This window comes from Natator depressus, chromosome 2 (assembly GCF_965152275.1).
Source record: "Natator depressus isolate rNatDep1 chromosome 2, rNatDep2.hap1, whole genome shotgun sequence".
Taxonomy (NCBI): Eukaryota; Metazoa; Chordata; order Testudines; family Cheloniidae; genus Natator; species Natator depressus.
The window spans coordinates 107,086,945-107,110,383 of record NC_134235.1 but is presented as its reverse complement, the minus strand read 5'-3'; the positions used below and the strand labels follow the sequence as shown (position 1 = coordinate 107,110,383).

At 39.2% G+C, this 23,439-nt stretch overlaps 2 protein-coding genes across 4 annotated transcripts in view; one reads left to right on the top strand and one right to left on the bottom strand.

The window, feature by feature from the left end:
• The window catches only part of KDM1B (lysine demethylase 1B), a 39,751-nt gene extending 29,293 nt beyond the window's left edge, over positions 1-10,458 (top strand). For both annotated transcript variants that reach the window (XM_074944802.1, XM_074944803.1), the window contains 5 exons: positions 935-1,051; positions 2,011-2,136; positions 3,736-3,858; positions 6,359-6,511; positions 7,655-10,458. In XM_074944802.1, the coding sequence (XP_074800903.1) occupies positions 935-1,051; positions 2,011-2,136; positions 3,736-3,858; positions 6,359-6,511; positions 7,655-7,738 (603 nt within the window). In that variant the 3' untranslated portion in view covers positions 7,739-10,458. The remainder of the gene's footprint in view (positions 1-934; positions 1,052-2,010; positions 2,137-3,735; positions 3,859-6,358; positions 6,512-7,654) is intronic.
• Positions 10,459-11,315: 857 nt separating this feature from the next.
• DEK (DEK proto-oncogene) overlaps positions 11,316-23,439 on the bottom strand; it is a 32,795-nt gene continuing 20,671 nt past the window's right edge. Inside the window, exons 6-10 of one of the 2 annotated variants that reach the window (XM_074944801.1) lie at positions 21,624-21,812; positions 16,966-17,101; positions 16,319-16,473; positions 15,092-15,160; positions 11,316-12,729 (exon numbers count right to left, since the gene is read on the bottom strand). In XM_074944801.1, coding sequence (XP_074800902.1) covers positions 12,718-12,729; positions 15,092-15,160; positions 16,319-16,473; positions 16,966-17,101; positions 21,624-21,812 — 561 coding nt within the window. In that variant the 3' untranslated portion in view covers positions 11,316-12,717. The remainder of the gene's footprint in view (positions 12,730-15,091; positions 15,161-16,318; positions 16,474-16,965; positions 17,102-21,623; positions 21,813-23,439) is intronic. The other variant, XM_074944799.1, reaches the window with a different exon arrangement.

The window sequence follows — 23,439 nt, the reverse complement described above, 5'->3', positions numbered from 1 at the left end:
TTTCTCTGGGAATAGGACTTTACTCTTTACTACTGATTCTCCCCTCATTTCCTATCGCTCCAACTGCTCTAATCTGCCCAGGCTTGCTTCTTCTCAAACTTTGAGGGCGTGTGCTTTGATCAATGCTGAATTTACACCACAGAAAAGCCCAGAAGAATAAGACATGAAGCTGTTGTGCAGGGTGTAGAGAAAAGTAATCAAAAAAGCCACTTGGAAATTCTAGAACTATAACTATCAGGAAGCATTACTACTGTTAGCATAGTGACAGGTTTCAGAGGGGTAGCTGTGTTAGTCTCTGTGAGCAAAAACAACGAGGAGTCCTTGTGGCACCTTAGAGACTAACCAATTTATTTGGGCATAAGCTTTCGTGGGCTAAAACCATAAATTGGTTAGTCTCTAAGGTGCCACAAAGACTCCTCGTTGTTTTTACTGTTAGCATAGTTCATCACTGTGTTGTAGTCACTCTCCAGACCACATCTTGAGAACCACTGTACTGAGGAGTCTGTTCTCCCCTGAATGTGTGACATGGCTGCCATTAATGTGTAGTGACAGTAGACACTAACCCCGAGTTGCCATGGGAGAATTGTGCCTCCTCATCTTTGTTCTGTTACAAGAACAATGAGTTTCAGAGTAGCAGCCGTGTTAGTCTGTATCCGCAAAAAGAAAAGGAGGGCTTGTGGCGCCTTAGAGACTAACAAATTTATTAGAGCATAAGCTTTTGTGAGCTACAGCTCACTTCATCGGATGCATGCAGTCCGATGAAGTGAGCTGTAGCTCACGAAAGCTTATGCTCTAATAAATTTGTTAGTCTCTAAGGCGCCACAAGTCCTCCTTTTCTTTTTAAGAACAATGGGTACTTTCAATGAGAGATTAGTCTTAATGCTTTGTAAAGCTTTTGCTATTGTTGTGATCATGATTCTTTATTCTTCCATAGGTTTTGGTTACTGTGCCACTGGCCCTTCTTCAGAAAAATGCCATTCAGTTTAATCCACCACTGCCAGAAAGAAAAATGAAAGCCATTAACAGTTTGGGAGCAGGAGTCATTGAGAAGGTACATAATTAAAATTACTTTTTAGTTATGGGAAAGAAAATGAGCATCAAGTGCTTTGAGCCTCTTAGTAGGATGATTCTGACTTGCATCCTGTAGCATAATTTACTTTCATGCTATAAGCATAGAGCTGCTGTGGGTATGCCTGGGTATGTGTATTGTGATATTTGCTTTCTTAATTTTTTTTTAACCTGCACAACATACATTTAAATAAATAAATCAAGCATAGAGGAGCAAAATGGTATCTGGATCCTATATATACATTTTTCTTTCCCTTTCGTTTTCCATCCTAATTTAACCATGTTTTTTTAAACGAATTATTTTGTAGAAAATCACTGCTGGTCTTTAAACTTTTTGCCTATATTTGAACAATGTGTATGGTAGAGTACTAAATCTAACAGACATAAGGGGTGATATCCACCCACTCCAGTTCCTTTGTCAGGCAAAAGGGCCAGAGTGGCATAAAGAGACACTAAAAGCCTCGTATTTGCCCTGGGGAGGATTCTCCCTTCCCCCACTAGTGCGTAAAACTATCTCTGAGGTTCCCTTCACATTCACCAATCCTTGTGTGCTGGGGGTGGGCCTGGCAGGAGGACTGTGCCAAGGGCACACAGCATTGCAGAACTTCCAGGCATTGCTGCACCCTACAGGGCAACCATCCCTCTGGGCTATGAGTTCTGTGTAGTGCCTCATAAGAGCACAGTATCTTGCCCAAGGTTTTCTGTAGCCAAATGGATTACCAACATTACTCAGATTTGTGCTTTTTTAATCTGAGATAGCAACAGTTTTATACCACTCTTCTTTCTTGATAAAGAAAAAGACCCAAATATCCTACCTAGCATATTTGGGTACCTGAGGTTGAGGGGAAAGAGAGAGAGACGTTTTAAATACGGAGGTACAAGGCAGGTTGCAAATTCTGTAATGTGAAATTCTCTCTGACTGAATCTTTTCTCTCTCTCTAGGTTGCCTTGCAGTTTCCTTATAGATTCTGGGACAGCAAAATTCAAGGAGCTGATTTTTTTGGTCACGTTCCACCTAGTTCCAGCAAACGTGGGCTCTTCAGTGTGTTCTATGACATGGATCCACAGGTACCATATGCTGTATATGGTGGAATGTCAGTATTTTCAATTGTCTCTTAACAAATTTCAGTTTGAAACCCAAGTGCAACAATGGAGGTTTTCTTTGCTGTTTGCTCCCTTGCTATTAGAAAAATGGGACCGGTATTTTTCTGTAGGAGAAGAACAGATTGTGAATTGACAAGACTCTTTTTAAAGCATTGCTTTGTAGTAAGTAGGAGACATTTTTCAAGACTGGCTGCAGAGCGATCCTTATGCAACTAGGCTGTCCTTGTTTTAGGTCTGAAAGATTTGGGCTTCTTGAGCCAGATAAAGGCACTGGGGTGATATATACTGAAGTGCTGTTCCACAACCAAGTCTATGGAATTGGAATACAGATTGTTGTAATGAATGGTGTAGAAAGAATGAGGAATTCAGTTTTCATCTTAGGAACGTAAGTCTTGGTTCTCTGTTTTCCCTACACCTTGTGTAATCATTTTAAACCAGTAAGGGGGATAGAGAATCAGGCTCATAGATTGGACCCGTAGGCTGGCACCACTGCAGTCAGATTGGCTTCGCCCATAACAATAATAAGGCTGTAAGGTCAGTTCAAAGCTATGGATTTTGATACCAACTCCAGCCTGTGGTTTGACAGCATGTCTACCCCCTCCACCCTCCCCTTTTACTCTCAGTGTACCTTGCCCTTTTATCTACTACTTTTTGTGAACAAGTAAAGAGCTTTCTGTAACTTGCTGGCTTTTCCAAGAGACCCTATGAAGACAATGTCCTGTAATCATGTGTTCCTGGCTGACCTTTAGAAAAGGCACCTGCCAGTATTTGAGAAGTTACTCCTGCAGAAAGATTCAGTGTGCTGGTGGCGGGGGCTCTTGAGGATAAATAGGAGCTTCTGGAGTAATTCTTACGTAGCAAATTGTTCTCTAGGTTATAATGATGGTAGATTAATTGCCCCATAAAGAGGAGAGGGAGGAATGGCACACTGTGAGCGAGATGAGGCCTTCTGCGATATTCTGTAGCCACTGCTCTTTCACTTTTGAAACTCCTAACTGATAGCTGAGTTTTGTGGTAACAGGTAAGCAGGACCACAGCTGTTTTAGAGCAGAACATTTGGTGCCTGAGCCAAACCCCGGTCAAGTAAATATAAAGACTTTCGTGGACTTCAGTGGGCTTTGTCTCAGACCCATAATGACTAGCATCCTAGTGGGGCCTCTTCTTGTTTCCGTCTCTTGAAGTTGGCAGTGAAGCGTTAGCATTGAACAGGAGATCAGATCTGGCACTGAAAATGTGACTTTTATGCATGAATGTAAGCATGTTAACATCCTTTGTGTATTATTTAGGCTGACAAATATATGTGTTCCAGTTAATTCTGCACTATTCTAAAAAGGACTAACTCTTCCTAATAAAGTTCTGTATTGTCCTCTGACTTCTAGTTTTTTCATCTGAGAGTAAAAACTACAGAGGATGAACTTTCTTTGGGATCATAACTGACTTGGTCCAAAAAAAAAGTTAATTTCCCCCACTGTCTGTCTGTTGGGGACAGTAGTAATTTAAGTGACTTTCTAGACATTCTTAGTATTTCTGAAATGATATCAAATGTTAATGTTTTGATTCTAGGGTAAATATAGTGTTCTAATGTCAGTAGTTACTGGAGATGCCGTGACAACCATTAAGAATTTAGATGACAAACAAGTACTACAACTGTGCATGACTGTACTTCGAGAACTGTTTAAGGAGCAGGTAAGAGAAGTCTGTTTCTGTCAAAGAAGAATTAACTTGCCAGAGATTTAAAGAGGGACCTGCAAAGAAACAAAAAGTTTGTGCCCTTTTATTACTTCTCTATGATGTATAAAGAAGGTCTGAAACGTGTGTGTGTGTGTGTGTTTTTCTGCCTGTCTTTTGTCTGAGAAATATCAGGATTGTCAAGTCTGATCTTCTGTGATCACAGAACGGGAAATTGGGAGCTATCATGGGCCTGAATTGAAGAAATAGGGTTGGTAAAATGTAAACCAAATGGGAGTTTTTCTTCCACATGTTTTGGTTAGCGGCATTAAGAAAAACCAAACAAAGTTTAAACAGTCTGAGTAAAAATCACTTCTCAGTTAATCAGGTGTCATGTCCTTGATCTTTCTGATGTTATCATCCCACTAGTTCACCATCCATACAGAAAGTTGTATAGGCTAGACAAGAGCTGGCTTTCTGATGTGAAAACCAAGCAGAATAAACCCCCACCTCCCCACACACACAAAAGAGGCACACCTTCCTTGTATATCTGTTGGGTACAAGTCCTCTTCGCTCTCTCTTTCTTAGCAGGTCACCTTTGAGATAACTAATATCTACATTTATTATAAACACTATTTGCCAATTCTGGGGAAGCAGGAGATCATTACTTAGCAATACCATTTGCACCCAACCCTGGAGGGCTGAACTTTCCTCTCACGATATTCTAGAGTGGCTCTGATTTGTAACAGCTGGATGCTAAGGAAGACTGAGGGCATTGGCTACACTTGCAGATGTAGAGCGCTTTGAGTTAAACCCACCTTCGTAGAGCGCAGTAGGGGAAAGCCCTGCAGTCTGTCCACGCTGACAGCTTCAAGCGCACTGGCGAGGCCACATTTGCAGCACTTGCATTGGCATTGGGCACAGTGCATTATGGGCAGCTATCCCAGCATGCAAGTGACAACGTGCTTTTCAAATGTGGGGGGTGGGGTGGAGTGTGTTGTGGGTATGTGGGGGGAGAGAGAGTGGGTTTGGTGGGGGGGGCTGAGAGCATGTCAGCATGCTGTCTTGTAAGTTCAGACAGCAGCAGACCCCTCTCCCTCCCCCGCCTCTCTCTCTCTCTCTCACACAGCATTCCACAGTAATGGTTGCTTTGTCTCGGAGGAGATAAGCAGCTGGCTGTCAGAAACAGCTTTCAAGGGGCATTTCCGCATTCCTGCAGCAATTCAAAAACAATGTCAAGAGTGGCCACTTGACTTAAGGGGATTATGGGACTTTTCCGGAGGCTGATCAGATCGCAGTAAAGCAACACCTCGTTCACACTGGTGCCACAACACTCCAGCGAGGGCGCAGCAAACGTTATTCCACTCGCCGAGGTGGAGTACCAGCAGCGCTGTAGCCGCAGAGTCAGAGCGCTCTACATGCCTTGCCAATGTGGACGGGTAGTGAGCTAGTGCGCCTGGGGCGTCTTTATCGCGCTGTAACTCGCAAGTGTAGCCAAGCCAGTAGTGGCTAAACCGACCTCTGGATTCTTTGAGTTGATGAGTAAAACAAATGTTGCCACTGTTATGTCATATTTGTATTATTTTGACATTTGGATCTTGTTTGGAGCTTTCTCGTCTGAATTAGTCACGCAGTTCAGGTGTTGTGTAATGCATGATGTACATTGGTGGCTCTAATGCTTTGTGTGAGCCCTTCCTTACAGTTGGTGCACACAGAGTCCATGCTTACTTCCAGCCCCCCACCCCTTAGCTGGGAGAGATTTTAATGAAGCTGGCAGACACCAGCAAGGATGAGGCTAATGGCCTCAACAGAAATAACACTGATAGCTAACTTTTAAGTGATTCACTTAAAGAAATCCTGAGTTTTCAGTTGTTCCTCAGAAAATATACTTGAGTGAGCAGCTGTTAGTTATAACAAATTATATTCATATTAAAAGTTCACCTACTTGCTATTCTGACCTCTCAAGAACTTACAGGTGGCAAATTAATATTTGGTCTCCATGCCAGTCTGATTGTTTTCTTCCCATCTTATGCAACCAGAAGAAGAACCTTCTATGAAAAACTTATCTGTAAAACTTCTTTCATGGTGGACCAGTTACTACAGTTTATAAAGACAAGCTGCACCAGGAGTCCTTTCTAAGATGTACCCCACTATTGTAGAAATCTCAGCATTATTTCACAAAGTTGATCTTTAGTCTCTTGGTTGCAGAAACTTTTGTGCATAGTAATGTTGACCCTGAGGTTATCACTAGTAAACTGATGCTTCTTGTACCTGTTCAGAAGAATATAGAAAGCATATAGTCTGGGGGAAGAAGAGTTTCTTCTCCAAATATAGCTGTATGCAGCATTACAACCCTTGTATTATGCAGACTCTCAAATTTCCTAAGTTCAAAGCTGCATGAGTATACCCTGAATATTTCAAACATTAGGTTAAGCATTTTAACAAATATAATTCTTCACTGGAGGTTCCTATAAACTCTCTCCATTATACTGCATAACTTATTTCCTTGATAATTCAGGAAGTTCCAGACCCAGTAAAGTACTTTGTTACACGATGGAACAAAGATCCCTGGATCCAGATGGCGTATAGTTTTGTAAAGACAGGTGGCAGTGGTGAGGCTTATGACGTTATAGCTGAAGACATTCAAGGAACAATTTTCTTTGCTGGCGAGGTAAACGTCTTCATTATTATTCTAAAATTGGTTCAAGGATTAAGTGCTGGGTAGAGAAAGATAGAGTGGACAGACATTTTGTAAATATCCCCTTTGCCAATGCACCTTGATTCTGACGTACAGCACTTCCTAGCTTGTTTTGCGCTGGCACTTCCAGTTGTACCAAGTTGAGGGGTGGCTTTGTGAAGTGGATAAATGCAGAGTAGGATGAGGCCACAAAATCCACTTACACTTTCGATGTAATTGTGATTTGAACTTCTCTTTGCAGAAGTGCGTGTAGTTTTAATCTGCTTAGCCATATGAGCCAGAGCCTCTAGTTTTGAAAATCTGCACCAAAATGTATACCCAAAACAAGATGCAAAATGGAAAATTGTTACGCTGGTGTGGATATAACTTATATAACTGACTTCAGTCCCTGTGGACATGTTTTTCCATTAGGGATGTACAGTAACTATCATCTTGCCCTATGGAATACAGAAGAGCAATAAGCTCTTTAAAAGACACGCCCCTGCCTATGTATGGAGGAATGTCTCAAGTGGTTAATAATGATAAATCGTAGTTCTTCAAAAACGACTCTCCAGGCATGCCCTTTATCGTAGTTATGTTTTGCATAATTGTATTTGGATACATATGGTCAATTGCTGATTTTATAAAGACAAAATGCATGTTCATATTATAGATTGAGACTTATAATTGCCCACCGCAGTTCAGATGAACTGCATAATTGACTCACTATTTCTCCATTGGTCACTAATGCAGCTGTAACAAACTCATGCCATTGATACTATTGTGTATTGATATACGAAAGTGTATGAACAACCTCTCTGAAGTAATGTCCAAACTAGCAAAAATGACTACCTCTCCAAGAGTCCAATTTCTTCGCTTTAATGAATATGTGACTTCAGAGTTTACCTTTTTGCTAAATTCAATACTTGTTGCTTTTTTTTTTTAAAGGCTTTTCTTTGGTTCATCTTTTTAACAAGCTATTTTTAAAATTTGAGAGCATTTAATAGTTTGAAAATACCTGTGTAAAAGCATATATCAAACACTCTTGCACTACACAGAACTTTGTTTTGGAGCAGAATTTTATTTGTGTTCTTCTATAGCTGTTTCAGAAATTATGCAATTTTTATTTTATTATAGGCCACGAACAGGCACTTTCCACAGACCGTTACAGGAGCCTACTTGAGTGGCGTTCGAGAAGCAAGCAAAATAGCAGCATTTTGAATACTGACATTTGTGTCTATATATTTTTAATTGTTTTCTGTGGGTAAGACTTTCTTCAATTTCCCCTTTGCTATCATTCCCCCAAGTGGTACTTAAAACAGTATATGGTATCTGAAGATAAAATCTTCATCTTTAACTTTCCTTCTCTTTCAAACCCTGGTGCTACATGAAGTCATAGTTTTTCCTAATGTCATTTTTCCAACAAAGATGATATTAACATGTCAGCACTGACATTAGAGTCTCTTGCTACTGTGGCGCACACAGGTCTACTAACAGAGCCTGCTGTGTGAGGCCTTTTTCTATATGGTTCAGCCCACACTATTGTAGTAAACCACCTGCACTGAAGAAGTTCAGAATAACAGAGCAATTGATTTCTATACAGTACTAGAGCATGGTGGATTATTTAGTGGTGGAGCTCCTAAATTCATTTTGTTCTCAGGTTGATCATGATCAGAGTAGCACTTGAACAAACAAGCCAAATCATGGAATGCCAATGGAGATGGTTGTAAGAGAGAACAAAGTCAGTTACATCTCCCCCACCCTACTCCCAATAACCTCTTCTGACATTTTTTCAGTGTATTTACTGTCCACCAGTCAGGCTTTGGCATCTCAAATGTGTTCCTTTTAAATGAAAACTGCTGGAACAGTTTATAGTGCAATCATCAAAGGGTTATTGAAGCTAAAGGATTTTTCAAAAGGAAAAAAGCTTTTATGTTACAGTAAAAATGTCTCTGAAATGTTCTCTGTGCTGCATATTCAGAGTTGTACAGGAATAATCTTTATGATAAGAGTAAGTTTAGGTTTGCTCAGTGTTGCTCATCATGCAAGTAGGGTAACGCAAAAAAATTGTATGGGTTTAGATGTTTTTCCTTTGAAAGTGAACTTCCAAATTCATTTGAGCTGAGTAGGTGAATCACACACACACAATTATGAGAGCTTAATTGGGGATAAAGGGGGAGTAAGTTATTAGTGACTCATTCAGCTTTTGTATTTAAAATAGGTGAAGATGAATGAGGTAAAATATGCTTTTTATGAAGGGCTGAAATAAGGTGGCTTGCACTTTGATTTAGTTTATTATTTGAAGGTATTATAAAAAAAATGATTCTGGAGTAATTCAGTAAAAGATAAGTAGCTACTTAAGTTCTTCCCACAGGGGAAGGCAGCAAGAAATAAAACACACAGCATCCACACCTGCCTTAACATCCCATAGAACAGGGTAAATGGAAAATGTTTTAAATTTAAAAAAACACAAAACTTTTTTCCTCCTGTGATGTTACTGCAGAGTTGTGTGTGATTCTGGAAGGAAAATAAGCACTTAATTATTTTTCTTAGTCTCAAGCATGCACTCTCTTTAGAATGCTGTGTGTGTGACAAAGCAAGTCTTCTTGAGTTACAGTGCTTAACTCCAGAAAGGTTACCTTTAGAAAAGAAGCCTGCTGAAGAAAAAACAATTTTACTCTTCTTCGATACCTAATTTGTTTTCTAGAATAGATGTGATGTTCAGATATGTTAAATATTTTTATTTAATCTTTAATTTACAAGGTTGAAGATGTTTATATATGTAACTAGATCTGTGTTTCAGCTAAATATTCTGCTTTTTAAAACTGAACTGAGGATGTGACTGAAAGTGTAAGTGTTCTTAATTTTTTTTTGCTCTAAAGAATGCTAATATCTACAGTTCTGAAATACTTCAAGTACTAAATTGTAAGTGGCTTAAAGGTTATAGAGCAAGGCTTGAAATCCTTTGCTTGTAGAAGAAATGGTAATCAAGGTTTAAATTTTGCTAAATCATTGCTACTTTGATTATTCCATGTTTTATAGACCAATTTATAACGGAAGTGAGAGAGATTTCAATAGGAAATGAAAAGTGTCCATAGTGGGCAAAAGTGAAAGGAAGAGCTCCCTGCCTCTCTCAATGTACTGGATAGGATACCAAAATTTTAATAGGAAAGAAGCTTAGAAACAGAGTTAAATAAAAGAATCATTGGTACAAGCTCAGAATATACATTCTGTTTACAGCCCACATCTACAGGCCTTGGTCAAAGCTCCAATCAGCTTCGTAATAGCATGGAAACAGTTAAGAGCCTGACCTTTCAGTTAATCCTTAGTGTCTTAGATCCCAATTCAACAGTCTATCCCTCTTCAGCAAAGCATTTCTGTACATGCTGAACTTTAAGCATAGACCCAAGTCCTGTTGACAACTGCATTGGAATTTATATACATTCTTAACAGTGGGCACATGTTTAAATGCTTTGCTGAATTAAGGCCTCACTAAAAAGGCAAGAATGGGGGATAATAAATGCAGAGCATTATGGTAAATTTTAAACTGTTTACCAAAGTAATAAGACATTTATTATGGACTAATCAGGCACTTAAACTGTTTTGTGCTACATTTCAGTTGTGGAGAAACAAGCATAAAATGAGACTCTTCCATTTTGTTTATATTCATTTAAGACTTTTAAAAAGTTAAGAGCCTCAGAATTGGCCCAACTTAAAGCACTGGAGAAGTTCTTGGGGACTAATAATTATGTCATTTAATTAAGCATGCCAGTTTTTCTAACTTGTGTACAGTTTATTCCCTGTAAATAAACAACTGGAGAATGGCTTTAAGTAAATTTGTTTAAAATATGACCAAAATGTCTGAAGGCAGAGCATGATCTGTTACACTTCAACTCTTCTGTGTGACTGTTATGGCAGCAGAATAAAACTGGAAAGCGTCCACTGGATTTTGCACACTGTTTTTGAAATTGATGCTAAGCACGTACAGAGCAACATGACAACATGCTTGACTAATATCTAGAGGTAGAATCATATAGTTGCTGTTCTATAACTGTCTCTGAATTGCAAGTCCTGATTCCATTATCTGTACAATAATGGATCCAGCGTCTTTCAAAGGATCACAAAACACTTCACCAAGCACTGACTGTGGTGGGGACAAGAGATGATACTCTACACACAAGCTTCACCCATAGACCATACCCTTGGTTGAGAACCAGTGGGGTGGGTAGAGTTAGATCATAGTGTTAACACTTATGCACTCTAGCTTTCATTAGTATTTTCCTACATGAGGATGAGGAAAAGCACTTGAGAAGAAATTCAGTAACTTTGATCTTGTCCATCTCATTCAAATAAGGTGGTCATGAGTGTTATTTACAGAAGCTTTAGAAGTACAATTTAAAAATAACCTATTGTAGTACTACCCAAGGACAAAACAAGATTCAGAGACAAGTAACTTACTGCTTTACCAGGATTTTGAAATTGTTTAAATGCCTTTGTTAAGTTGATAAGATTGTTCAAAGCAATTGCACAAGGGGTCGGTCATTTGTTGTAGTCATATTTTGATGGCAGGACATGTTACGGCACAGATCACACCTCTAAAGCACAGAAACCTTTTCCAGAGTTTTCTCTAGATGACTAGGTGCACATCTGTGGCTGTAGAGTTTTACTGTACAGGTAAGTGAATATCAAAATTGATTTAAGTTTTTCTGAAAGACATTTATTGAGTACAAAACTGAAACATTCAGCCTTTTTAAAGAAAGGATTACATGCAAAGAAATCATAAAAAGGTAAAGGTTAATTAACATCCTGACTGGCTGAACATTTTCAGAATTTAAATGATCTGACTCCTAATTTTGCAAACACAGAATACTAAAATTTTAAAAATGTTTTGCTCTTGAATACTGGAGTCATTAGAGGATTTGTTTTTCATAGCATTGATAGCAACACTTTTTGTTTGGCCTGTTAGTATTTTACATAAATTATAAATGACTTTCTATAATAGCACAAAGGTATAATATGGTGGGCAAAAACTTACATGAAAATTTCCACTTTGAACCAAAAGCAGTTGCCCAAAGTTTGAGATGTGATTCTAGAGTACCATAAACCATATTTATGCTTGAATTTAGAAAACTATTCCTATTCAGAATAGCACTTAAGTAAATGATTAAGTACTATCCTGCTTGGGCTCCTGGATTTGGGGCATGATTTTCAGTTGTTAAGCCTGCCAGGTGTTCATCACTTTAGGCACCCACTTCTGAAAGTTTTGGCCATAGAGTCCAACACCCAAATAAGCATTATCAAGTCAATTACTTTTTCCCCTATAGCCTTCACTTTGAACTTTATTAATGTATTAGGTCAAGCCATTGGAACAAATACATCTGTAGCCTTTTATATAAAGTTAAACACTGAAAAGCTTAAGTATAAAATTACAGGCGAATCTTCCTTACAAGGCAAGACTGGACAAATAGTAAAACTTCAACTCTTTTGTATAAACTTTTATGGAGCTTCCCACTTTTCATCCCAGCATCACTGCTGAACACTGACATGTCATAAGTCCTAAGATAACTAGAGATTTAAAAAACTGATTTGCACAACAGAAATCTGCAATAACTTTATATACAGTCTTTAAAAGTACAAAAATAATATCTGCCAATTAGTTACCATGCTTTGATGGTTCTCAGTGCATACACATGCAAGACAGTAATGTAGATTGAGCATTCTGAATTTATAGCATGTAAATCAGAATATAAACACTAGCATGACTGATTTTCAGAATATGTATTCAAATATTTCTATAACCCAATACTGCAATATTCCAGACAATTTCTGCATGTATGTATGCGAACACTTAAACTTTTATCCTACTTGAGTCTTAAAAAAAATTATGCAAGGTATTAAAGCACATTAAAAGCTATGATGTCTTAATGAATCTACTACTACAAAGCAATTCAAAATGTACAAAACTATAAAAAGGGAACATTTATTGCCATGCAAAAAAAAGTAAGCAAGTTAACTAAAACCTGCATCAAATGCAATTATTAAAAAGGTACACAAAAAAGCAATTTACACTGATACTCGGTCCGCAGAATCAGCGCTGACTAAACATAATATATCACAAACATTCTTTTTGCTGGTGTCTATCATCTTCAAATCCATGGGAACATAAGTCAGCAGTTTTCATTTCCTCCAGTCAAATTAGATCATGAAATCAACTGAAATGAGACAGTTTCTCCTTTAGCTTTAATCAGTTCCACACCAGTCTAACATTAAGATAAAGGCTGTTCAACAACAGGTACAAAAATGCTAGTTAAGAAATGATTATGCTCTTCTCTCAACCATCCCATTTACATGGGAGTACCACCATAAATCAAATTATTCAGTGCCATCTCATGTTAGGATATTCCACTGTGTTTTAGCTGGCATACACGACATTTGAGGTGTATGCATTTTTTATTAGAGGGTTTGAAGTAAAATAGAGACATTCACTTACAATTTTTCTGCAGTCTGACTAACAGAAGTACTGGTTCCCTTACATCATCCCTTTTTTATTTTAGGGAGTAGCAAAATGAATTCACTTGAAATTATTCTTAATCATTACTAGCTACAGACTGGATTATGAGCTCTACATTAAGGGTGGCATGTTGCTGTAGCAGCTAAAGAAAGCAAGATTGCAATTCACGGAGTCAGCTTCCTTCCTGTTTCCCCTACTACTGCGGGGAGGGAGTATGGGGTCTACATCAGATGCAGTGTACTCTCTTCAAGGCAGCATCATAACTCTCCCAACCAGGTGTGTGGCTGGGGATATGTGCTGAGCCAAGGAAGCCTGCTCTCTCCCCACTCCCACACAGCTACATGGAGAGGGAATGGAGCAGCTCCGTGAAGCTTGTGTTCTCTCCTCATAGAATATCAGGGTTGGAAGGGACCTCAGGAGATCATCTAGTCCAACCCCCTGCTCAAAGCAGGACCAATCCCCAATTTTTGCCCCATATCCCTAAACGGCCCCCCTCAAGGATTGAACTCACAACCCTGGGTTTAGCAGGCCAAAGCTCAAACTACTGAGCTATCCCTCCCCGCCGTATTACGTGTGATGCAAGTAGCCAGTGCTTTGCATCCCTAAATTGCTGTGTAGCCTAGGCCATGATTTGGCCCTTTCAGAGCTGTGCATTAATTATGCTAGTTAGATTAATAGAGGCCATGGTAGCTTTACTATTTTAGTTCTTCCTGAATAGTAACTCATATTTCCGAAAGATAAAAAAATTATTGAACCCACATGTGAGTGGCATTCAGGTTTGACTAATGTTAAGAAAAAAAACTATCAGCTTTTAGATGAAGAGCACATAGGGCAAAGATCCAGCTCCTGAATCAAGGTTGGCCTGAAAAATGTTTTTGGTCACTTCCCATGCAAAAAAACAAGCTTTCTGAAACTAGTACTAGTACAACCATATTTGCTCCAACCCCTCAGACAGAGACCAACACCTACCAGATCTTCACCAAGCGTTCTCAAAACTACGATACCCACACGAGGAAATAAGGAAACAGATCAACAGAGCCAGACGTGTACCCAGAAGCCTCCTGCTGCAAGGCAAGCCCAAGAAAGAAACCAACAGAACTCCACTGGCCACCACATACAGTCCTCAGCTAAAACCTCTCCAACGCATCATCAGTGATCTTCAACGCATCCTGGACAACAATCCCTCACTTTCACAGGCCTTGGGAGGCAGGCCAGTCCTCGCCCACAGACAACCTGCCAACCTGAAGCATATTCTCACTATGCAACTACACACCACACCATAGTAACTCTAACTCAGGAATCAATCCATGCAACAAACCTCGATGCCAACTCTGCCCACATATCTACACCAGCGACACCATCACAGGACCTAACCAGATCAGTCACATCATCACTGGTTCATTCACCTGCACGTCCACCAATGTAATCTATGCCATCATGTGCCAGCAATGCCCCTCTGCTATGTACATTGGTCAAACTGGACAGTCCCTATGTAAAAGGATAAATGGACACAAATCAGATATTAGGAATGGCAATATACAAAATCCTGTAGGAGAACACTTCAACCTCCCTGGAAACACAATAGCAGATTTAAAGGTAGCCATCCTACAGCAAAAAAACTTCAGGACCAGACTTCAAAGAGAAACTGCTGAGCTTCAGTTCATTTGCAAATTTGACACCATCAACTCAGGATTAAACGAAGACTATGAATGGCTAGCCAACTACAAAAGCAGTTTCTCCTCCCTTGGTGTTCACACCTCAACTGCTAGAAAAGGTCCTCATCCTCCCTGATTGAACTAACCTCATTATCCCTACCCTGATTCTTGCTTGCATATTTATAACTGCCTCTGGAAATTTCCACTACATGCGTCCGACGAAGTGGGTATTCACCCACGAAAGCTTATGCTCCAATACGTCTGTTAGTCTATAAGGTGCCACAGGACTCTTTGCTGCTTTTACAGATCCAGACTAACATGGCTACCCCTCTGATACTTAGTATTATATATAGTGTCCCAACCTCTGATGTTTAAAAATATACCGTTTACTTTTTCAGATAAGTTTACCTCTTTAACTGTCTTTTTGATGAAATCTTTCCTTTCAGACAAGTCATAACTGGGATAACTTTCATATACCTAAAGCAAGCAATAAAAAAGAGCTAGTGTGAGTGAGAAGTCTGTTACTTTTATTTTTTAGAACATTAACTTCATGATTTTAGTGCAGAGGAGCTGGAGTTGTAGAATCCAAATATAAGTTGTACAATGTCATTTGAAGTGTCAAACCTTTTATTTCCCTCATTTTGCCTAAACTCAGTTTTTGAAAGTTTGTGTAGCAGTTATTTTTAATGACAACAGGAGTCACAGTTTTCATATTAATAAAGCACAACATGTGGGTGACAGAATACCCTGGGGTCAAGCAATTCAGGCTGTTTACCAGTGGGTGTGTTGTATCCTCTGGACCAGTGGTTATCAACCTTTTCTCATTTGTAGACCCCTAAGAAATTCTGAATAGAGATGTGGACCCCATGAAGTTTTTTTACACACACACACACACACACACACACACAGAGCGAGAGCGCACTGAAATCTTTTCAGTTTAAGGCTTTCACGGACCACATGTTGAGAACCACTGCTATAGACTGGCAGCTGCATTCCCCGTAAGTATGAAAGAGACTAAAAGAACGAAGACCAGGTCCACAGTAAGTACAGTTTTGGGTCCTTTAAATCAATGACAGTACTGTTTTTAAAAATGGATACTGTTTTACCACTATCAGTAGCCAAATTGTGTGTGTGTGTGGGGGGGGGTGGATGGATGGATGATCACTAAACTGGCAAATAATGGGATTTTTTGACTTGCTGGCAATTCTGAAAAATTTAAAAGTTTAGTTTCAGGTCCAGCTGAAAACAAAATTTTGGGCAAGTCAAAAAATACTTTGACTCAAATGTGTTTTATTTTATGCATTTTTGACAAAAAGCATACGAGGACTAAATTCACAAAACAGCCAGGTAGATGTGTGGGGTAGAGGAGGCTGAGGGGAAAGCATTAACCCTCTGTTAACCTCTAGCACCCTGAGGCTTTCCAGCCAAGTGCTGACAAGATTCAATGCAGCCTAGTTCAAGATCAAAGCCTTAAGTGGTACAGCTTTAGACATTCACACATTTCTTTGAGTATAATTAGTATATGAAATATTTACATTTTCACACAAATTTACAATTTACAAAACAAAATGAGCAATATCAAAGTTAGTTTTTAAACAAAACTTTCAACAAAAGCTGTAGAATTTTTATACATACCTCCTTGCAAATCTGTTTCATTGTGACTTCCTCCAAATTTGCATTGGCCAATAACTTCTTGACAGTTTCCTTAAGATCTTCATCTGTAGGTGGTTTCTTCAACTTTTTAATTAAAGGTTCATCATCTGAACTATCCTCAGACTCACTTTCTAAATCTGGAAGATTTACTTTATTAGAATTCAAATGTTTGACATCTCCCTGCTGCTTCCTTCCTCCAGAAAAGAACACAGGACAATTATCTCCCACAGAACACCATGTCCCACATTATTCCTTGACAGTCTGACAGATCATGTTTTGCTGATTTTGTTTATAAAATACCAAGTGTTTAAAACTATCTAGTATTAATTTCTGCCCTAACCCAGAATACGGCAATTCAGCTTCTCCCATCAATCAGGCTGAAGTAGGGCTGCAGACCAGGTTATAAGATTCTGTTAAATCACTCTGCAGGTCCTGTTAAAGATCTTGCCAAGGCCCCCCAGCAGAGAGGGGGTCTCATCCTGCTATTTCAAATCTAAATTAGCAAAACAAACTTGTGATTTCTACATCAGAGAAGCAATAAAAAGTACGCAATGTTTTGCTGTACAGTTAACCTTAAGACTCATCTTCTAAATTAAGCAACACAGTGAAAACAAGACTAAAACCTTTACCTTTTTTTGAACTGTTCTGATTCTTCTTTGTAGTGCTGCTATCTGCTTTCTTGACATTAGCACTTTTCACAGCTTTCTTGTTTTTAGAAGGCATCTTCTGTTTAGGTTTTTCTTTTTTAGATGCTTTCTTAGGTTGCTGTAGGAGAGAAAAGAATGGATTGAATCCTGACTTCTAGCACAACAGCTCTCAATCCCCACCAATATGCTACATGGGTGTGAGAAACATGTCATTGCAAACTGAATTATTACATTCAGATGTGAAATACTGGCCATTTATAGCTGTGTACTATAGTGGATGGTAGTGAGGAAAATGCATAGGTACTGTTAAATTAAAATCTGGACTCTTCAAGATTAGATTTTAATTTTGCATAAACTCTGGAGCTCAAACCAAGACAATCAAATTCTTGACTGTTTTAACAAACAGCTGGAACTTTTTCTAGCCTTATGGGTGATTGTGCTAAGCATCTCCATTCATAATTATATCTGATGCTATTAGAGAGCATTTTTTCCCCCAGGAGGCAGGTATCTTCATAGGCCTGGTTAAAGTGAAATTCTACTCTGAAAAGGGACTACAATGGCAGAGGGTTCAATGATTATTGTAACCTGAATTTATCCATGAAGCAAGATGCATTTTCTAACCGCCAATCCTACAAACATACCCAGGACTCATTCCACCTTGGAAAATCATGAAAGTTACATTTTTTCATGCTCACATAGCATCATCAGTAATAAAGCTTTTGCCAGCCAAGTTTCAACCCCCCATACCTGCACAACCCCATTAGTCTTAAACAAGATTGTATGGGTGTAACTGAGGATCTACTTTGGTATACAAAATATTTTATTGGTGACGAATCACCAGAAGGAAAGAATCCTGGTTACATTTGTAGGTATGGCAGTTAGAAAGTGTGACATATGGGATCAATTCACAATAAATGATAGACACTGGAATTAAAAAGTGCCATTTTAAATAATTTTAGAGTAGAATTACACTTAATACAATAGTGTCCCATCAATGACTATTCCAAAGCAGATTCTGTTTTTCCTATAAGTAGTGACTATCCTTTAAGACAAAACCAGAAGTACGCATAATTGCTCCAGTCTGCCAAAAATAAGCAGAGGTGCTGCACCTAGAAAGCAATCCACTACTAACAGAATGCCAACTCTTATCCCTTCCACAAGGTTATACTTACCTTCCTTTTACTTTGTCAGTTTTATCATCCCAAAACTTTAGTCAGTTTATTTTAGAGGAGCACCAATAACTGACTGCTATGTCATCTGATTTCTAGAATACCCTAGGCACCATCTGCCCTACAACAGAACCCTTGAGAGTCTGATTAAAACTGAACAAGCAAACCATGGTATTCTATAAACAATCTAGTTTTAGTTTCCATCCTTGCCCACAATACTGCAACTTAGCATCCCTTCAGTCAGGCAGAAGTATGGCTGCATGGCCTCTAACTATTACACATGGGTGAATTTTTACTAGTAGAAGTGAACTACATTAATGAATGCACACAACTGGCTCAGTTATGATGCTTTAAAAATAGACAAACTACAACATGTTTGAAGAAGTCAAAATGAACTGATAAATAGAAGATACAGGATACATAAACTAGACATGTTTGCTTTATTTACACAAGTTAAACGTATTTAAGTCTACAGGATCAGAGTGTTTAACTGCCAGCCCTAGAAACTTCCTCTGGAAGTTACTGAGGCAAGCATGGAACTCCACAACACTGTTTAGCATCAAATGATACTGCAAAAAATAAGAACTTGGGAATTTCTCAAAAGGAAAAGTCAAAAGTTAAGCATGTGCTTAAGTCCTGTAAATCGTAAATAGTGCAAAACAATTTGACATGAAAAAAACCCAAACTGGATTTTGACTCACATTACCAGTAACTACTTTCATTTACACTTGTGCAACCCATAAAACTTAGTTAATTGGGTTGGTGCCCCAGTCAGACTAGAATCCAGCTCACTGCTTCAGAGCTGTTAGCTTTTCAGAGGCAACAGAAGCACTGAGAATTTTGTCACTGTAGTCAGCAGGAAATACACACAGATCATATCCTTAAGTAGATACTTTTCAAACTAGAGTGCTTTGGCGTTTTAAGTGTTTGGCTACAGAGCAAGGTTAGAAGTTTAAATGGAACTCAGTCTGCTTTATAACGTATGGGAAGTGTTCTTTCCTCAGAATCCAGATTGTTTTCTAAAAATTGTCTTTGAATCCTTAATTCTAAGAAGCTGTCTTTTTGGAATCTCAATCAAGAGAAGCATGCAGGTGTTTGCATCTGTCCCAACCACTCCTTACCCATGACTCCAACAATTAGCTCAACAGAGAGCAGAATAGCCTAACTAAATGAGGGCCGTCTAGCTAGTTTTTATTGTGCTGTTGCTGAAGGACTGTTAAACACATGGCAAAAAAATAATAATTTTTGTTGTTTTAAATATATAGGCAGTTCTTGCCTACCTTTTGCCGTTTGCCACAACTGAGCTAAAGAGACAACCAGTTTTCAGTTGTCAATAAGCTTCTGTTCCAAGCAGGTTCATAATTTCAATTTATTTTCAATACATTATACATACATTATAGCCTACAGATATTCATCTATAGATTGTCTGTGAAAGTTTGATCTTCAAGTTGATTGTAAATTACGTGTCTGACTTCTCACTGTTTAGACAACTCTGGTCTGAACCTTCATGGAATTTGGGATAACTTGAGTGAGTTTACTTGGGTCTGGTCTACAATATGAAATTATGTCGGTATAACATCGCTCAGGGGTGTGAAAAATCCAGTTAAACCTATCCAGTTAAACCCCAGTGTAGACAGCCTGTCGGGGAGGTGGATTACCTCTGCTGAAATGAGAACCCCTCTGTCAGCATTTTAAATGTACACAAGCCCTTGGTTTGCTGAAACTTTTCCTTTAAGACCCTCAATTAGGAGAATTGCCTGTACAGGGCATAAGAGGTAGAATGTTTTAAGAGCAGGGTAGTTTTTCCATGAACTAATCAAGTTTCCTTTGAAGTTCTCTAACATTATAGTCCCTCTGACGTGGGTCTGTAAACACTCCTTAGGAGTGTCAGACATCTAAAAGTTTTCAGGTTTTACCTGACAGCTCGGAAGGAACAGAGGGTTTAACTCCTACCTCTTGAAGAAAGGCAAAAAACTGAGGTGAGTGGGGCTTACCTATCTTTTATAGGCAGCTGAGCTCTTGGAAAAAGGATTTCTAAAGAAGACTCCTGCCACAGAGAGCCAGATTCCTCTCCTCACAGCAGAAAGACTGTACTGGTGAACAGATGAACAAAATATAAAATTAGCTTTTAATACTCTAGCCCTCTTTCAACTCACCAGCTGTGAGTACCACCAAAAAATGGCAAGTTAAGAATGTGTGGTTCCAATCTTGTTTTATGGAGAATGGTGGTGAAATATCATTTGGCGTTATATGACATTTTCATTTTGAAGTTACATGAATTTGCCTTCCAACAAAAAGTTTTCACGATTAACTACCTTCCATAGCTCAGACAATTCAAATATATGGCCTACCACACTTGTAAATCATAAGATGAAGTGCAGCCCAGGTCAACAGTGGCTGACGTTTTATCACAACCTGTAGTTCAGTGGCTTATATGAAATGCTGGTCTCAGTCCTGTAATTAGTGAATTGGACATGTCCACATCGCAAAACCCACAGCCATAACTGCAGGTAATAAACGATCTCACCTAAGAGATCAAGATGTCAAAGGATACGAAGCCTGAAGTCTCTTCACTGGTATAGTATAGGGTTGAGTCAATGTGAAGATGCTTGTATTGCCACTCCACATTTTGTAACTTTTGTGAGAATACGGGGAAGAAAGGGATAAGGGGAAGCTCAAGCTGTGAATGTATGAGGGAAAATGCTAGTGTTTGAAGAAAAAAAATTAAGTTTATGGAAAAATAAGGTTCTGAAAAGAACGAACAAACAAAAAAGAGTAGAAAATTGAGTGTAGTGGGACTATCACCTCTTGAAATTCTGCAGAAAACCATTTAAGGTTGCTTAGTTTTGTACTAATAAATATTTGAGGGACCACTACAGAACTACACAAGAATCTGGGAACTGATGTCCCAAGACCAGTGCTAGATAGGTAGGAGTGACTTTACTTACTGAATTCTACAATTCTTACTTCAACTGTAGCTCACTAAAAGTAATCCCCAGTCAAAAAGCAATGGTGTTTTACTAGAAAACGTCACCAGAAGATATAAGAAAGGCAATGCTTAAATTTCAGCTCTTGGCTGCACTGCTTGTTAGAGATGTTTAAAAAAAGTCCATCACATGCAGCAACTGATTTTACAAGACTCACAAGCATCTGAGATCAGAACCAGGTCCTCTGATTTCTGTTTCTTCATCCCTCAAAGTTTTAGTTCTTGGATCACATCATATTTCTGACACTGGAAGAAGTCAGGTCTTCCTGATATACAGTACCTTATGAACTTTTGTCTCAAGTTATCCACATGTGAAGCAATCCTTTCCACTAACTAAAGCTTACTTTCCACCTTTTAAAAAAAAACCACCACCAAAACACTAACACTATATTGAAACCCCCTTCCAGTAATGTAGCCAGTTAGTTACAAACTAAGCAAGACAAACTCATTCATCTTTCCTGAAAAGGAAGTTTTGTTATATTTACCTCCTCTTCACTCTCTTTATCTTCTTCAGAAGATTCAGCCTTCTCTTTCTTTTCATCCTCCTCCTCACTACTAGATTCATCCGACAAAATCTCAGGACATTTGGTGTGTTTTACTTTTCGTGCAGTTCCTGAGCTACTGCGTTCTTTTTTGCCGCCTTTGCTGGGTGTTTTTTTGGACTTTGGCAATGGCTGTTTAAGATAAAAGTATGGGTTTAAAAAAGTAACAAAATTTAATAATTTTTTAAATTTCAATTTCAGTCAAGTCATATGAACTTGAAGAATAAGCAGAGCTAGAGCCACCACTGACCCATAAAACTTAAAAGTATGTGCTTTTGGCAACCACCAGATGCCCGTTACTAGGGACCGTCATTTTAAAGTGAAGAGTTTACACTGCTTTAAAAAAAATTCAAGGGATTGTTTTATTTAAGTTCATGACAAAACCACAATTTAGGGCACAATGAAACACAATTAAAATTGTAACCACATAGTTGTCAGTGTCTGTGGTATCGGGGAAATCAGGTGGACACTGAGTTTATAGTTTGTTGTGTCTATTTCCTCCCTATCCCCCAAAAAAGACACCGTCATTCATTGTGGATGAACATGTTGCCCTCCAATCACTTCAACCCATTATCTCAAAAATGGATTCAAGTTAGAGGCTTATCTTTTCAGATCTAAAAAGCTGAGAATCTTAATCTTAAGTATTGCTCCATTATTTAGAAATACAAACATTTTTGACAAGGGCACCCTGGATTCTTTCAGAGTCTCCACCCCAACAAAAATGTCTAGATGGCTATTGCCTAATTTTTTTCTGCCAATCATATTAAAAAATGCTACATCTTTTTCTTGCCAATAGAGACATTACCAAGCATACTGGCTCATTCTGGAGGTGAGAAAGGTATATAGTGTACTGTATTTTAGAACTATCGTTGAAAACCATTCTGAAGCCTCAGCTAATACAGACTGAGACAACCCTCTTGCCTTAGAAGGGGGCTAGTATAAGCACAACATACCTGCACTTCATTTGCTACATTGAACTTCCAGCTGATTTAAATGCAAATCTAAATATTGGTTATAATCTAAATCCCTAGACTGATGGTGAATTGGCATTAAAGGCTGCCTCTCTCTTTGAGTCACAAAAATAACAAAGAACCCTGTAAGCGTTCTGCTGACAGCATTTAACTGTGACACTGACTACATTTCCCAGACTTGAAGAAGAGCTCTGTGTAAGATCAAAATCTTGTCTCTCACACTAACAGGGGTTGGTCCAATAAAGAATTGCCACCTCACCTGACCTGACTCTTTAAGTGGTCATATAAGCATTATGAGAGCCAGAGATGAACACGTTCAGTAGATGGTCCCCTAATCATACAATTTTCCTTCTGGCAGTCTGGTCAGCATTTAATAGCTTTCATAGTATTGTGTAATCCTCATTTTTAGATAGAGCTTTGCCTGATGGGTTTAGGTAAGAGGTAGACAATCTACGGCCCGTCAGGGCTTTGGATCTGGCCCACGGGATTACCACCCCCATGGGGCTAAAGCAGGCTCCCTGCCTGCTCTGGCCCCGCCCCACTCCTGAAAGTGGCCAGCACCACAGCCCTGCGGCCCCGGCGGGGGGCTCCATGTGCTGCCCTTGCCTGCAGGCACCGCCCCCCACAGCTCCCATTGGCTGGGAACGAGGAACCGCCGCCAATGGGAGCTTTTAGGAGAGGTACCTGCAGGTGAGGGCAGCACATAGAGCCCTCTGTCCCCCGCTCCCCCAGGGGCTGCAGGGACCTGGTGCCTGGGACATGGCAGGCAGGAAGCCTGCCTTAGCCCC